The sequence below is a fragment of the Cynoglossus semilaevis genome, unplaced genomic scaffold, assembly GCF_000523025.1.
Source record: "Cynoglossus semilaevis isolate Cse_v1.0 unplaced genomic scaffold, Cse_v1.0 scaffold419, whole genome shotgun sequence".
NCBI classification, from domain to species: domain Eukaryota; kingdom Metazoa; phylum Chordata; class Actinopteri; order Pleuronectiformes; family Cynoglossidae; genus Cynoglossus; species Cynoglossus semilaevis.
Window position 1 is genome coordinate 417,226 of NW_007585113.1, and position 15,999 is coordinate 433,224.

Here is a 15,999-nt window from a genome sequence, read left to right on the forward strand (position 1 = left end):
CGATTTAAGCACCAAACAATTTCTGTTCCTTACGGCGTCCGCCGTGCGTGACCTTTAACAACAGGACTGATATTTTCCTAAGAAGCTGCCATATTACCATCATAAACACACAGTAGCCAGAAGTAGTTTGGCCTTTCTAGTCTGCCACAAAAATATTCCAATTTAATCCCGGGAATGAACATGGACGTGGACATCGTGTCCAACTCTTCACTGTCTTCAAAAGCTGTTAGCTGCTGCTAAAACCCAAAGCCCCCAGGAGCCCAAGCTGGGCAGTAGGTTGTAAATAACAATGAAGTGGACTGCAGCATGTGATCCTTCACTGGGCCCTCGGTTTCTCCTTCTGTCTTTTGTGGCACAGGATGTTTTCTCTGACACACGTAGGAAAGAGCCAGGCAGTTTGGCGTGAAAAGAAATGGATTTTCGTCGTCTTTGTTTAATTTAGTGTAATTCTTTTGGGTGCCGGGCCACTTGTGTGCAGCGTTGGTTAGCAGTAATATCGCAGGGATATTACTACCCATTAGTCATCCTTGTTTAGTGTTTCATCCGTGTTTTATTAATGAGGATATTGTGCCTCGCTCGTTGCAGAAGCTCTGCAGTTCCGGTGTTTTGTTAGCGATATATATAGATATCTTTAATAATAATTACATATTGTATTAATATTTCTATATTCGATTAATACATGAGATTTTGGTGTTCACAAAACATAAATTGCTTTACATTTTTCCCATATAATAAATATGCAAATAATCTTTTCGATTTTATTATTTTTACTAGAAAAAAAAACGCATTAAACGTGAATTCAATTGAACATCTAAAATCTGTGCTAGTCTTTGAATATTTCGAATATTTTCCTATCGATTTCACTAACAGTAACACATCTGTAAATATTAATTGATTGATTGATTAATCAATAAATATCTTTCACTTGCAAATGCAAAGTGCAAATTTCTACACTTTTCATCTCTTATTCCCAAAAAAAAAAAAAAAAAAACCCTGAAAATTTTTTTTACTTTTGGCCAAAAAAACCCAACAAGGACCTATATTTTGACAAATGTCCTGTAATTAAAACATAATCAAACGAGCTAAAATGATTAATTTTACCGCTTTAAATGTAACCTGCAGCCTATGTGTCTCTGCGTTTGTCTTTGTACATTCTGCAGACAGTGTATCCTTTATCTGGTGTGAGCATGGGCCTCAACTGTGTGTGTGTGTGTGTGTGTGTGTGTAAAATGCGCTGACTCAGACCCCGGCCCTTCATTGCTGGGCTGCCTGTGGAATTTGGAGCTGAGGTGCAACGTTTGGGATTACAGCAACTGTTTGGATGAGGCCGGGGTCTCCTCCTTTGACCACCGGAGCCGATCATCCATTCATTTTTTTTTAGGGGTCAGATTCTGTGATCTAATGGGATTCTTACTTTCAACATTTAGGTCTTAACCGTTCTCCATACCATCATGATGCCTATATTTATACAAATTGGTATTCAATAAAAAAAAAGACTCTTCCCTAATGAGTCAGTTCTTCCGTATACAAAGATACTGTACGGCTTGTGATTATTCCATTTCACTGGAATTGTCTCTGCTGGTTAAACAGAAAGCACATTCCACCCCCGTCCTTTAAGAAGACTTGTTGTCTTCTTTGTTTTTGCTTAGTCTCCGAAAGTCCTCCTCAAAAGGAGGAGGCTGTAATAAAGTAAAAAAACAAACAAACAGTAGTTTAGTGTATAGTGAATTTCTTGCACATTTATTTCCCGATAAAACCAACCTGTAGGAAAACATAGCATTTGATGAGCATTGTTGCCGAGACTGATGGAGAATTGCCCTTGGATAGTTGCGTATTTTTTTCACATGGGGGTGGCCTGGTCTATTCTTAGAAACTATCTGCGCGCTCGACCTACACTGCGACTTGTAGGCCCGTTGTCTCTCGTACTCTGCGTTCCAACCTTCCAGTGTTTATGGCCTTGGCACATGACCCGGATAATCAATTGTCAAGCAGTTTGTCAGCAACATTTATCCATCTTCCGCTTGAATGGCGGTCATTCATGGCAGCGAGTCTCACATGCAACTCATCTGCCCCTCAATCCTTCGACAATTACAATTTGAATCTCTCCGTTGTGCGGTTAAATGATTGGTGATAAATGAAGCCCCGCCCCCCCCATGACGTTTTTGTTGTATTCACAGCTGGGAATCAGAGGTAGGGCTGTTTTTCTCGGATGTAAAAAAAAAAAAAAAATGTTTGAGCTGATCTGAAATCGGTGTCCTTCCTCCTTCCTTCCAAGGCCTCCCCGCTGAGGAAATCCTGTGGTCGTTTCAATTCTCATCTGGATTGTCTTCCACAGTTCACCTCCTATATATAAAGAGCCGTTTTTACCTCACTTCCTTTCTGTTCCAAAGGTCACAGTGCAGAAACAACGCACATCTGCCTTGGTAATAATGTATAATGTTAATAAAGTAAATTAGTAATGGTTAATTTGGGTTTTCCAACATGTAGAGATGCTAAAGATATTTAGCAACAGCTACATTCTTAGTGTTTTTTTTTGTAATGGTTAATTATAATTATTATTGCATTATTACATTGCCTGCTTTTTTTGTGCGATAATTTTACCTCTGTTGCCAGAATGCTTTTTTTGTACAAATTACTTTCCTTACAGACTTGGACTTAGACAATGAACTTTTCTAAATGAGGTATTTCCACATATTATTCTAACAGCGTTCCCAAGGTCTTTAATTTTATTAGCGGGAGCGTATTCCAGTGTGGTCTCGTGTCAACCGCAGCAGACATTGTTGTTCCAGAAGGGGTTTTCTCAGTTCATGTTGATTTCGTTGATTTTTTTTTTTTATTTTTAATTTCACGGATTAATTGTTACATCGTCATCTGGTGTGAGAGTAACAAAAATGAATGTTTTGTGTATGTTTTTTTTTCACGGTCTAATTCAACTCGGTAACATTGTGTAACCGGCTAGCAATAGCACATAAAAAACATATATATATATAATTGAATATTAACTGACATTCTTCATAACAAAGACTGTGTTGCTGCAGCCTCCCTTGCGACCTCAATCTTGAGGTCGTTAGTCATGTTACAATTATCTAGTCGTTGGCCTGTAACTACATGGACACTGTTTGTTCTCACGGCTCACACCATCCGGGCTGTTAACTCCGAAATAGATAACGCCAGTGCAGTTTTTTTTGAATAGTTACAGGGTGTATATATATTGCGCAAACTTGATTTTATTTGATTATATTGTGTACCAGTATTTTTATATATATATGTATATATATATATAACCATTTTTATTTCTTTATTGACATATAGTTTGAGAGACAATTGTAAATCAAACTTTTGTAGCCACAAACTTTTTTTTTTAATCGGATGCCCGGACGCAACATGCAACGAGCTGGCACTTTTTTTCAACCAAAAATAATTATTGTTATGTTTCTATATTACACACAGGTATATAACTGGGGTGGTGTAGTGGTCGCACACTTGATGCATCTGCCGTGGTGACCCCTGATAGACGCATTAGCCAAAAGTGATTCTTGATTTTCATAATAATACATAATAAAAAAAATATTATTTTAGGATTTTTGATTATTTAATAAAATATCTCACATGAGTTAGAAATCAGCCATTTGTAGTAAAATCTCCTTTAACACCTACATAACAGGCATTACCACTGCATCCAAACCTTGTAAAAGCTCTTTTTTTTTTTGGTCTCTGATCACATATTTACTTTCCTCTCTCTCCGAACAGACAGCATGTCCGAACACGCCCAGCTGTTGCCAGATGCATATTTTCAGTGATGCTTTTGGTTTTAAGTTCTAGCACTGACACCTTTTTTTTTTCCCCCCGAGGGTTATAATTAGTAACTAAGCTAGTCCCTTTTGTAGCGACAGGGCCGAGTTGTGGCCCAGAAAGTGTCTGGGAATGGTTGCAGTGAAGACACATATATATGTATGTATAGCATTGCACCTCAGGCCCTTGCTTTTATTTTTAGGGCTGAAAATGGTAATTTAGTGGTTAACTGTAGACTTCAATGTCAAGGAAATTCATAAGCAACCACTTGCTTTAGTGGAGTGAATCATGCAGCACTTTGGTCCCTGAAAAGAGTTTATTATATCGGATTGCATAACATATCAATGATTTGCTTGGAGGTTTTCCTTTTTTACCGTTACGCTGTACTTTAGTCTGGATTACCTAATTTTTCTCTGTTCTGTTCTTATCAATGTCGACTACTGTCGGAGACATCACTTCTTTTGAAATGTATGTATTGTCGGAATTATTCCTCCTAATGCAGGTTATCTCTGACTGCAGATAACAGGTCATGAGTAAATGGTCGCTTAATGATCTAATCATTCATAACACTACGTGACAAAGTTAATGGAAAATTTGATCATTTGTTTTCCTTGTTGTATTCTTACATACAGATCATTTTTCTATAATTAATTACGTTTTTTTTGTTTACATGCGTTGACATATTTTCAATTTGATTTCAGATTTCACATTAATAATGTAAATTTCGTACATACAATATTACACTGAAATAAAATACATTTAAAACATCCAATACACAAGTTGCGTTAAAAATGGCTAGTTTCAGTGCAGAAATGCACTGTAGATTTTTGAACTTCCGTCGGTAGTAAAGATTTTAGTCCGTCGCTCTAAAGTTAAAATTTAACTCTGGATCACCAGATAACCTGACGTCCCACATGGCTGAGACTGATTAGAGGCAATAACAGAGTGACTCCATGTAGTTTCTTTTTTTTATGTCGCTAGCAATTTAAGCACATGATGTCGCAAATATGTGAGAAAAAAAAAAGGATACTAGCTACTTTATTTTTGAGTTTAAGCGTCGTCTCCGAGGTATCTAGAGAAACTGTACAAAAAGTGTTTTTCTCTTCCCCCGGAGTTTCACCTTGCACATCAGTTCTGTTTAAATCATCAACTAAGTTCCGCAATAATACGTCGCGTACGATCTGCCAAAAAAAAAAGCAATTATCTCAAGGTGTGTGTGTGGATTTACGGTAACTCCTTTATTGTGAGGTAGCTGCATATGATTTTCTATCTCTTTTTTTTTTATTGTTTTTATAAAACTATAACTGTCATTTGAAAGGGCTGTAAAAAGATTTATGTTGTTTAAAATGGTCTAAGCCAGGAGCTAAGGTGTAGGCTGCGTGAACTCTTTTAAATGAACTACTGGTCTATTTTTTTGAGATTGCACAACGTAACAGTGAGTTGCACGCTGGCGCTTCAGGGTGATTTTTTAAAATTGCGATATACATAAATAATACATCATTAATACTGTGTAGAGTTTAAAAAAAAAAAAAATTTACTATAATTCAGTGTAATGATTTAAGCGACCTTTGCCCGTGCTCTTTTATCTGTTTGTCTCTTCCTGTCAACACAGGCGAACATACCCAGCTAGGCCGGTTTCAAGAGAAAAGGATCTAGGGTTACTGCCGTCATGACACATATTGCCACAGGGTACCCACAGCTGAACGCGTCGTAAGCTTCACTAGAACAGACCTAAAGAATCTGTGCTCTAAATGTTGCCTATTGCTCGCGTTGGAGGCGTAATTGGTGGAGCGTCTGCATAAAGTTTACATTTTGTCGTATGTTTCAGCGCAGCGGACAGTTTAGAATCCCAGTGTTCTCAAAGACGTGTTTTACATTCCTTTTTTTTTTTTTTTTTTTTTTTTAAATTATATAGAACTTTTGATCCATTTCCTTCCTCATCTCCTCTTCTTCTTGGCACTCCCTTCGGTTTCTTGTCACCTCACCCTATCTTATGCACACTCCCTTCTTGGATTAGATTAGATTTCCTCTCATAAACCCTCCCTTTGATTTTTAAATGTAGTTTAAGTCTCCCCCCATACATAAAAAAATATATAGAACTCTCATAAAACTAGTTTAATTTGGATTTCCGTATTATCCTAGCGACATCGTAGCTGATAAAACGCACAGTTGCGTCGTATAGACCTCACAACAGCTCAGTGTTTACTTTGATTCATTTCAGAGAATCCTTTTATAGTATGGGTGGTCCCAATAGGAATCAAACCCTTAAATGGTGCAGTGTCAGTGCTGGGCTGTACCAGTCGAGCCACAGAGGGACACAGCATATTAACAAACCCCCCCCTTATTTTCCACAAGCTGATGACATCCAGAGAAGGAAAAAAAAAAAAAAAAAAAGTCAGTGAGAGGACGGGTCCAGAAAAGGCAGTAGTAAACGTGTGCTATCACATGTGTCACAGTGTTGTGACATGTTAAAGGCAGTAAAATCGTACTTTCGCTCAAGTGACCGGTGAATTTCATTTGACGGATCGTGGCGTTTATGAGATGCCGCCGAAACGCGACACTGACCCCTTTTGTTCGCGGTTTTTTTTGTTTGTTTGTTTGTAGAGCTTTGTTCGTGTAGTGCTGGAAAATAACGCGAAGGTTGCTTGTTTTGTTTGTTTGTTTATTTGCAGTGCCACTGTAGAGCTTTGTTTGTTTAGTGCTGGAAAATAACGCGAAGGTTGCTGGACGTTCACGCACCAAATATTCACATTACTCCAGCGTTGGCTCATTTAACCAGCTGGCTGGTTTGGTGTTGGAGGGATGGCTTGTAAAAACACTCACTCCCAGGCTGCCATAAAGTCGTTTCTTTCAGGGCCCAAACAGCCAGTCTTCCTGTTGGGAGTAGAGGCAGGAGCTCAGCACAGCTGTCGGTGTCCGTTTCACCGTTGACTGCTTCCTACTACTGCTGTCACCCTTTACACCCAGTAGAATGAAAACACCTGACTTTTGATAAGTGCTTCTATTATCTTTAATGGGTGGGAATCTCTAGGTACCTCAGTTATGAAGCCAACAATAATATTCATGGGAATTATAATAAAAACAATTCTGAAACTGTTACACCAACATATAAACATTTAAACATTTTTAACACGTATATTTCACCCGCACTATTAAATATAACCGAATTATTTTGTAACATTTAACTTTTATTACGGTAATTCAAATGGAGCAGCATGTCCCTCTTGGGATTAGAAGACAAACACAATAATGAGCCAATCATATTTTGTTTTCTAAATGACAAAAATACACTTTTCTCAAATAAAATTCCGACAGTTCAAAGTTAGTTCAAAGCTAATAGGTGTCCAATTTTTTTTTTTTTTTTTTTTAAATTACACGACATTGTTTTTAACCCCAGGTTCTCATTCGTATGCACTTTTAAAAAGTAAAGAATATTAATTGGTTAATTGTATAATCTTGCATCATTATCTAGTTACAGTTGGATGTTGAACCTTAAGTAGCAATAATAATAATAATACTAATACTACCACTGCTACTACTAATAATCAATATAAATGTAACACACTTAACCATTCCCTCATTTCCTGAAATCTTTGGTTTATGCACTCGAGGAAAACTTTATGTAATCTCATCAGGTGCGAAAAGTTCAACCACTCCTGTAATCCAGACATAGAGGGATTGAATAAATGCCGCCTCGGAGTCTTTTCTTCCCTCTGTGTGTGTCAGACCCTGGAAGGCCACTCTCCCTCCTCTCCCATCTTCCCTGTCCTTCTCACAAGCAGCATTTTTCTATCCTTACCTCACCGTGGTTGTAAATAATCCTCACAATTGCTTCCAGATGTCTCTCCATCCAACTCTTGATTTGAGGATGGGGTGCAGCGGTGTTGAACCTTTACTGTAACCGGCTCATGTTGACTGATTCTGAAAATCTGATGCCCATTTGTTATATTCATTATTATTATTTTTTTTTTTTTTAACTTTCTTAGTTCGCAAATCCTCGTCTTCTGCCATAATTCTCGTTGTCATTCATGCCTAAAATGCACACTACGACGATAACGCAAAAAGAAACAAGTAAAATTCGTGACTACGTAATTTTTTTTTTAACTTTATATACAGTATATATATATATAGAAATATACGTTTATTTTTTTTCTCCGTTTCCTGTCTAGAAAATAACTGAGGTCACAAAACATGCAAGCGGTACAGATTTCGGAGACTGCCAATTAAGTCTGCATGCTGTCGTACACTTTTCTACGCGGGTTGGAGAATATATAATTAAATAGCAGTGTATACCTTGAGACTTCGTTTCAGTTTTTTTTTGTTTTTTTTTGTGAATCGTCGACATAACTAGTAGCTTTGCTATGAGAATAATGTGAGCATAAAGGTAAAAAAAAAAGCAACTGCGTTGTCAATAGGGTATTATACGTTACAAAAGAATCCGCTTTTACTAATAATTACAGCCAACATTATGTTATTTCACGCAGATACTTTGTGTACTTTGTACAGCTTGCACTTTATACGCACTTGCACGCACGCACTCCGATTCAAAAACATTTCACATGAGCACGCCCTAGCATTGAACAGACTGCGACTGAGGCCTGCTATAAGTGCTGAGCATATCATTTGCGGGCCCGCCGCTAAGTGAACGCACTCGTCTGTAGTTACAGAGATTCCCACACACACACACACACATACACGTCTTAGACTTCTTCTTTTTTTTTCTTCTTTTCTGCTGGTATGGAATTGAAGAGGCCTAATATGTGCTCAGCATTTAAGGGGTTAAACCAGTCCAGCTATGTGGATTAGCTGGCAGCACTCGTGTTTTTCCAGTTTCGCTACAGCCTCTGGACTCCGACTAAACATTGCCGCGTGTACGTTGATTATGTGTGCGTATTGCTTTATATATACTCGGTGCCTAAATGCTAACGACTAACTTCATATCTGCTCAGGTGTTACCCCGTGCCTTTCGCACATTTGAAATCCATCTGAGAACAAAGAGCTAAAGTCATGTCAGAGCTTGGATCACCACCTTTCCACGCTTTGCCAAGACCTTCCCACCACACCTTGTCTTAGCAACCGTTGCTATGTTTGAGCCTTTTTGTATGTTTTGCTATTGAGCAAAGATGTATTACCAAACAGTACGGTATGTATGTTTTCATCATTGGAAAACAGGGTGTTACCTGGGTACGTGGGGAGATTTCTAGTAACTACATGTTCTTTTTATGGTCATTTGTAAAACACACTCTGGACAGGTGTTTCCAAAGCACATATGCAGGTCCACACTTTTTTTTTTCTTTTTTTTTTAGACAAGCGCTGCGGCCTTTTCCACTGCACGTTTATAGTAGAGCTAATTTGTTCAGCTGTGATTTTTCCCGTCGCTGCCAGAGGAAATGTACTCACCAAAAATACAATTTTGTACGTCTTTCTGCGCATACCTCTACGTCTACGTTTGAATGTGTGCTCGGTCTGCAGACTCCTGGCTCGGTGGAACTCCTGAGTCAGCGTACGCTAACTGATGAGTGTTTCTACCCCAAACACACAGACAATACAGCTGGACTGATTAACCTTTAATCGTAAGGATTAAATGTCAACCGATCGGATGTGACTCGAGACTTTGAAGCCTGTTGAGACCCTCATATTACTTTGAATGATTAAAAAAAAAAAAACCCCATTCCGATGAAGTGTGTAAAATGTGATAAGAACTAGGGACGCTTGATATTGACTTTTTATACCGATATCCAATATTCCAGTAGTGTCTGGCACTTCATTTCCGATTCCGAAATCCCCCATTTTTTTTTCCATCTTTTTGATGCCCCACTAGATGTTTCCAGACATAAACATTGTTCTTGAAAAATAAGAAAACGTTAACGAATGTTAATTTTGGAGAAAATATTTACCAGACAAACATCTGTACTGCAGGATTGGCTGCTGTTTAAGATGCACGTACAGTTCTGTCTTCTGGACCTTTAATTTCTGTTTGAACTTGTTTCGGAAAACAAGGGCGAACACGAACGCTCGGTGCCAATTTTATTTTCACAGCTTTGTTTGGTATCTTTTTTTTTTTTAGAGACCTGAAGATATGTTTTTTTTCTCAGTTGCAATGCAATACAGCTATTTATCGGCTAGCAAAACTTTTCTCAGTTGCGATGGAACAGGCTCATCTTCCCAAATACAGCTATTTATCGGCTAGCAAAACAAAGCTCTTTTTGCTCTAAATTTTGAGTCAATGCTAATGTTTGTTATGGCAGCTGCGTCCCGGCGTTGTGATCCGGATGACTGAGTGGTCTCTGTGTGTGTGGTTTTTTTTTTTTTTGGTTCAAAGTATGTGCTAAAACATGGGCACACTGTACTGGTCAGTGGCTGTGGTAATAACAGGCAGGGCCAGCTGTTAGCTTAGAGTCTGAAGGGAAGATGTTTTTGAGCAAAGATCGTCTTGTCTGTTTTTTGTGCCCTTGTATTATTGGGTCCTTCTTGAACTGGTGTCGTGTCACGGCGAGTTCAGCGCGATGCTTGTCCAATTTGCAGATGGGTAGTAAATTTGTTTTTCTGCAGCCAGTGGTAGATAAGGATATTGAAATAAGTAACGGTTTTTACTTGTTTTGTGAAGGACGAAAAAAATCCCCCACACCCATTTCAATGAATATTTGTTCTATTTCTTCTTTCGATTCATTTTTTTTCTCTGACCACGGTAGGTTATTCCAAGGCATGCTGTAGTTATGTGAACCAGGAAGTGGTTGAATAGTTCCCCACTGGGGGGAGAGGAGGGGGGGGAGGGGGAACGCTGACAATGTCATCCGTAGATGAAATCTGTCGAGCTTTGTGAGAAAATCTCCGTATCCCTTGCTGATCCCTCCTGCGTTTTTCTTTTTTTTTTTTTTTTCTTTTTCCTTCAAGAACCACAGTGGCGTAACAATAGCCTGCTTTATCATTCAACCCCTCTGTATCCGGTGTCATGTGCCTTTAAGAGCTCCAGGTGGTCTTTACCTTTGATAAAGTCGAGTTAAAGTCACATGTAGTTTGTCACGAGTCAAAGAATCCAACATAGGAATGTTTCTATTTCACAGGGTCATATTATAGACCCTTTGTGTTGTTTGGGCTCTAAAACCTCGTACGATGTTTTCGCACCTAATTTAGCCTGCAGGGTTTGTGCGTACTTTAACATTTTGTTTCCGACTAGCATACGACAACAAGTAGCTGACAACGTTATTTTGACACATTAAATTAACCTTCATATTTTTTTTTTTTTCTCTTCGCAGCCAACTCTTTTACATCCAAAGTGAAGCAGATGCGCCTTCACAAAGAAGATTTCGAGATCCTCAAGGTGATTGGACGAGGAGCCTTTGGAGAGGTAACGTACCCGCCATGCAAAACACTCAGTAACATTTAGCCAGCCGCAGGTATTTTCTTGAACATACACCGTTAAGAGTGAACACTTTTTGTTGACTTGTCCACTCTGACAGGACATATGTCATAATCTTTTTGAAAGCGTTTTTTTTTCTTTCCCCCATAGGGCCACTAAAGGGCAATTCCCTTGTTTTCTCTAACCCTGACACCTTTATACCTGGCTTACAAAAGGCGAGAGCGGCGCTGTACTTAATAGTGGATTGCTTTTCACTGCATTCCAACAGCTGTGCGTAGCATTGGTCGGCCACACGAGCATGACTCTACTTGCAGCTCCAACACAACTTTTGGAATCTTCCTGCACGAGTAACACACGAGGAAAAAAAGAAATAATGAATTAGTGTCAGGAAAATTCATTTTATTTACGTTTATGTGCTTTGTCTTTAATACGTGCCTGTAGGGAGGGTGAAATGCGTTCGTCACTGGGTTTCAGCTAATGATGTCAAGGCCGGGGAATGTTGAAGGGACAGGTATCGCGCTCCTCAGCCAGGAATCTCGGATAATGTCATCGGAATACACCAAGTATCGCACATTATCATGAGGCGAGATGGGTTTTTAAGAGATGTTTTTGGGGGGGAACGAAACGATAAAACAAGATCACAAGGCGTGGCAAGACAATCCTTTGATCTTGGAGACTGATTTCAGCGTCTGCGCTGACAAGTGGGTGAATTCCTTTTGAAACGCTGCGGGAGGTGGAGATAGATATGAAGCAGTCGGCAAGGTGTGGATGCAGATAGATAGGGCACACCTGCCCTGTGTGGTTGCTACAACAAAGCGCTAATGTGCTCATGCTAGCATGAGTGCGTGTGGGCCATGTGTCTTGTGTGTGTATGTGTGTGTTCAGGCTTGTGTTCAGCGCTGTGGCGTGACCTGTGAAATGGTACCTTGTGCTAACTTTTCAATCACGTTTCTATTAGGTAACAGGCTGAGTTTTTTTTACGAGTTATTAATGACTAAATCTGATTGGCTTGAGGTTTTTTTTTTTTTTTCTGATGTAGACCAACTGGAGGTATTGGAGTGGTACATTTCCACTAATTACCTCTATATGTGAACCAGCAATATATCATGTAATATATTTAGTAATATTTATAAATGAATATAGTTATAAAAAAGTAGTTAATTTGTTTATATTATACAATTATTTTGAATGTACCTAATACATTGGACTAATACATGATAAAATGAATACATGAGCATGGACATAAAATATTTAAATTTTTTAAGCACAATCTTATGCATCGCGGGCATGTTATAGATGCTTGTGCGTTAAGACGACTCCCAGTTTCTTATATTTATACCATTAAGAGTTGTGGGAAAAACTGATGTCGGTTCCAAAGGGCACGAGTAGACGGTGGCGGAAAGGGTTGCCATTTGTGGATAAGTCAGGAATTAATGGCTTTGTTCTTTGGAACGAGCACGGTGCTCTGTTGAGCCGGTTACACAATCTGATGTTTTAAAAAAAAAAGGCTGTTACGGAAAGGATCTTGTCATGTTTGATTTTAAAAACTCACGGCTAAGTCGCCGAATAGGAAATACAATGCTGAGGAAGGGGACACAAATGAACAGAATGGAGAGATGTCAGGACGTTTGTTGCCAAGAACAGCGAACCTCCCCGTTCACTTCTTTTCCGTCTCTCTTCTCTCAGGAGAGATCAGTAATCCAAACACTGCAGGAATGTTATCATTGTATTACCCCTTCTACTGCATCAGTGTGTGTGTGTGTTCATGTGTAGCTTTTACCAGATAGCCACCAAAAAGCGTCTTTAAAAAAAAAAAAATACCATATACCAGTAACGGTGCGATCTCAAAGGTGAGGAAATATATCCACCGTGTTGTGATGCTCAACACTGAGTCGTCCCAGCTTCCAAAGTCAGAAAAAAAAACCTCATAATTCCGACAATATGGTAAATAAAAAAAAAAAATTGCAACCGACACGGGTTAATCGTTCAGCGGTGAACTTAACCGACTCTACGTCTGCCCCCCCTTTTTCCCCCCCTTCTCTCTCTGTGTCATTCTCTCACAAGAAGATTTATTTTGCTTTGTGAGTGGGATAAATATTAACTCACTGTTAGGGTAAAGGAGGTCGGCACAGGCCTCCGTGTGTATGAAACGGCGCAGTGTTTTGTCACGGCCAAATATACAGCTCCTTTTTTGGCAGAATATGAGGCCAGAGCTGCGGTGGTTCATGACGTTGACGGGCAACAATTGTCAGTGATGGGAACGTTCGCAGTTGTTAGTGTGGCACAAGATGCGAGTCAGTGGAAAAAAAAAAAAAAAGTCTTTTTAGTTTTGGTTTGATAAGTCCGTTTGTATGTTGCTTGCGGCGTATGTTTAATCCTTTGATATATGAAGGGCAACTTCTACTTAATTTTCCTTAAAAAAAATAAAAGCGTCAGTCATTTCTGTTTTAACTCTTAATGTATTTTTTTTTTCTAATTACAACAAAAATCCCAAACAATATATCTCAATATATCTATATATTTTCCTGTGCAATTTTATGTAATTCCTTACTTGGTTTGTACTTGTGTAACGTGCTTCACATTTTTTTTTTTTTTTACTTGGTTTGTACTTGTGTAATGTGCTTCACTTTTTTTTTTTTTTTCTTAAAAAATTAACCTTTTTAACCTTGATTTTTTTTTCTCTCTCTCTTCTGCCCCTCTGTTAAAGTGAAAAATACCGACAAGGTATTTGCAATGAAGATACTGAACAAGTGGGAAATGCTGAAGAGAGCAGAGGTGAGTAGGAAACACATTTCTCCTCCGGTCACTCGTCGGGGGAACACATCCTGTTTTTCCAGTATCAGTGCTGCAGAACTTATCGACCAATACTAAACCAAAAAAAAAAAAAAAAATGCCCAAAAACCTAAACGAACCACGGTCGCTAATTCAGTGCGTACTTCACGGGCGTCTGCAGTCCGTGTCACTGCCCGAGCTGTTGATGCATGTTTTTCCCATCGACCTCTTCCTGACATTCTGACATTCCTGTCAGTCCCCGGAGTCTCCAATCTTCATTCAATCTTGTGTGTCACTGGCCAAAACTATTGCCTGTTGTGTGTCAGTAACCCGTGCCGTAAACTGCGAGTTACATGTAGATGCATACATGTAAAATTACACTGTGATCACGTTACTTCCTCGCTAGACCGTGACAATTTTAAAACCATTTGTTTTTCATTTCATTTCTTTCGTTGCATGTACTGTAGATTTATAATTCATGAGGCTAGTTTAGTTTTCATACAATTTTTATGAATTGTTTCCCGATTACAGTCCTTTACAGAATCGTTCATTTCATAAAGAAACCAGGGTTCTCTGTGTAAAGGTTGCGTTTGCAGACACACCTAGACACTTAGAAGAATATAAATTTCCCCGTCAAATAGCCGCCGGAGGGTCATGTTTAGCGGTGAACTGTCTCCGAGCTAAGACTAAGGCTAATTCCAGGCAAAAAGCTCTGCGTAAGATTGTGACCTCTGACTTTGGAATAGTTTGGGCCAGACTTGTTTTTTTTTTTTTTTTTTTTTTTTTTTTGGTACGTCTCATTTCCAGTGTTCCAAAATGATAGAAAATACAACCGTTTTTTTAAGTTTCATTGTTGTTGCTACAACCGTTCATCGATACGGATGGTAGTTAAAACTGTTAAAACTGTTCTTTGTTTTAGACCGCGTGTTTTCGGGAGGAGAGAGATGTGTTGGTGAACGGAGACTGCCAGTGGATCACCACCCTGCACTACGCCTTTCAGGATGACAACAATTTGGTAACACAACACTCACTGTTTTTTTTGTTTTGTTTTTTTCTCTTCTCTCTTCCCGTGACAACGAATGCCATGTTAAATGCTGAAAATATTCAAATCTACACTAATGAAAGCTGAGATAAATCCTCTATATTTAAATCAGAAAATTTGAATCAACGTTATTCGGAGTTTCTAAAGTAAAGAGCACTTTCTCTAACCTGTCATGGTGTCCTCTCTCAAAACCCCGAACTGACCTGCCTCGACTACTCGTCATTCCAGCTCCCACCTTTTGACAGTAAATTCTTTAGCACTTTAATGGACGCTCCAAAAAAAAAAACAAAAACATGCTAGCCTAGCTCTAGTTTTTACATTTTTTGCGTTTTTTATAAGTCTACATAAATAACCAATTTCTTTCCTAAATGCCAGTATATATGGTATATATATATTTTTTTTTTTTTTTTACAATTGTCCTTACTTCCAATGTCCCCGTCTCCCCAGTATCTGGTCATGGATTACTACGTGGGCGGCGACCTGCTCACTCTGCTCAGCAAGTTTGAGGACCGACTGCCAGAAGAGATGGCCAAATTCTACCTGGCGGAGATGGTGCTGGCCATCGACTCGGTTCATCAGCTGCACTACGTCCACAGGTGAGACGCAGACGGGGGCGTGTCCGGGGACGCCGCGTGTTGTTTTTTTTTGTTTTTTTAATGTGTGCATTTTAAAACGATTTTCTACAAAACTGCAGACGGAGGAATACGTCTTGTTGATGGATGATCTTATGTGTATTTATGTCGGCGCTGCTAAATGAGAATTAGTGGGAACTGACTGAGGACTGTGGCGATGGGTTGGGTTTGAACAGGTTTGTCAGTTGTCGTTGACAGCAGTCTGTACCACTAAGGCTAATTACAGACTATATCGGTTTGTGTTATTGTTCACATGTAACGAAATTGACACTCGAGGCGAGATGTTAATTCCGGGACAAATAATTGGAATTGTGTAACGTTTTCCACTATTTTTTTTTTTTTTTTTTTGAGTTCCAAATGAATTGGGTAGAAATGGGTAAGTAAAGAAAGGGGGGGGTGAA

At 39.0% G+C, this 15,999-nt stretch overlaps 2 protein-coding genes across 2 annotated transcripts in view; both read left to right on the forward strand.

Annotated features, from left to right (window-relative positions):
• The window catches only part of LOC112486546 (serine/threonine-protein kinase MRCK alpha-like), a 20,871-nt gene extending 9,349 nt beyond the window's left edge, over positions 1-11,522 (forward strand). The window contains exon 2 of the mRNA XM_025053610.1: positions 11,049-11,522. Coding sequence (XP_024909378.1) covers positions 11,049-11,179 — 131 coding nt within the window. The 3' untranslated portion in view covers positions 11,180-11,522. The remainder of the gene's footprint in view (positions 1-11,048) is intronic.
• Positions 11,523-13,855: 2,333 nt separating this feature from the next.
• Positions 13,856-15,999, forward strand: part of cdc42bpab (CDC42 binding protein kinase alpha (DMPK-like) b) — a gene marked incomplete at both ends in the record, with an annotated part of 21,501 nt that continues 19,357 nt past the window's right edge. The window contains 3 exons of the mRNA XM_025053606.1: positions 13,856-13,927; positions 14,844-14,939; positions 15,414-15,562. Coding sequence (XP_024909374.1) covers positions 13,856-13,927; positions 14,844-14,939; positions 15,414-15,562 — 317 coding nt within the window. The remainder of the gene's footprint in view (positions 13,928-14,843; positions 14,940-15,413; positions 15,563-15,999) is intronic.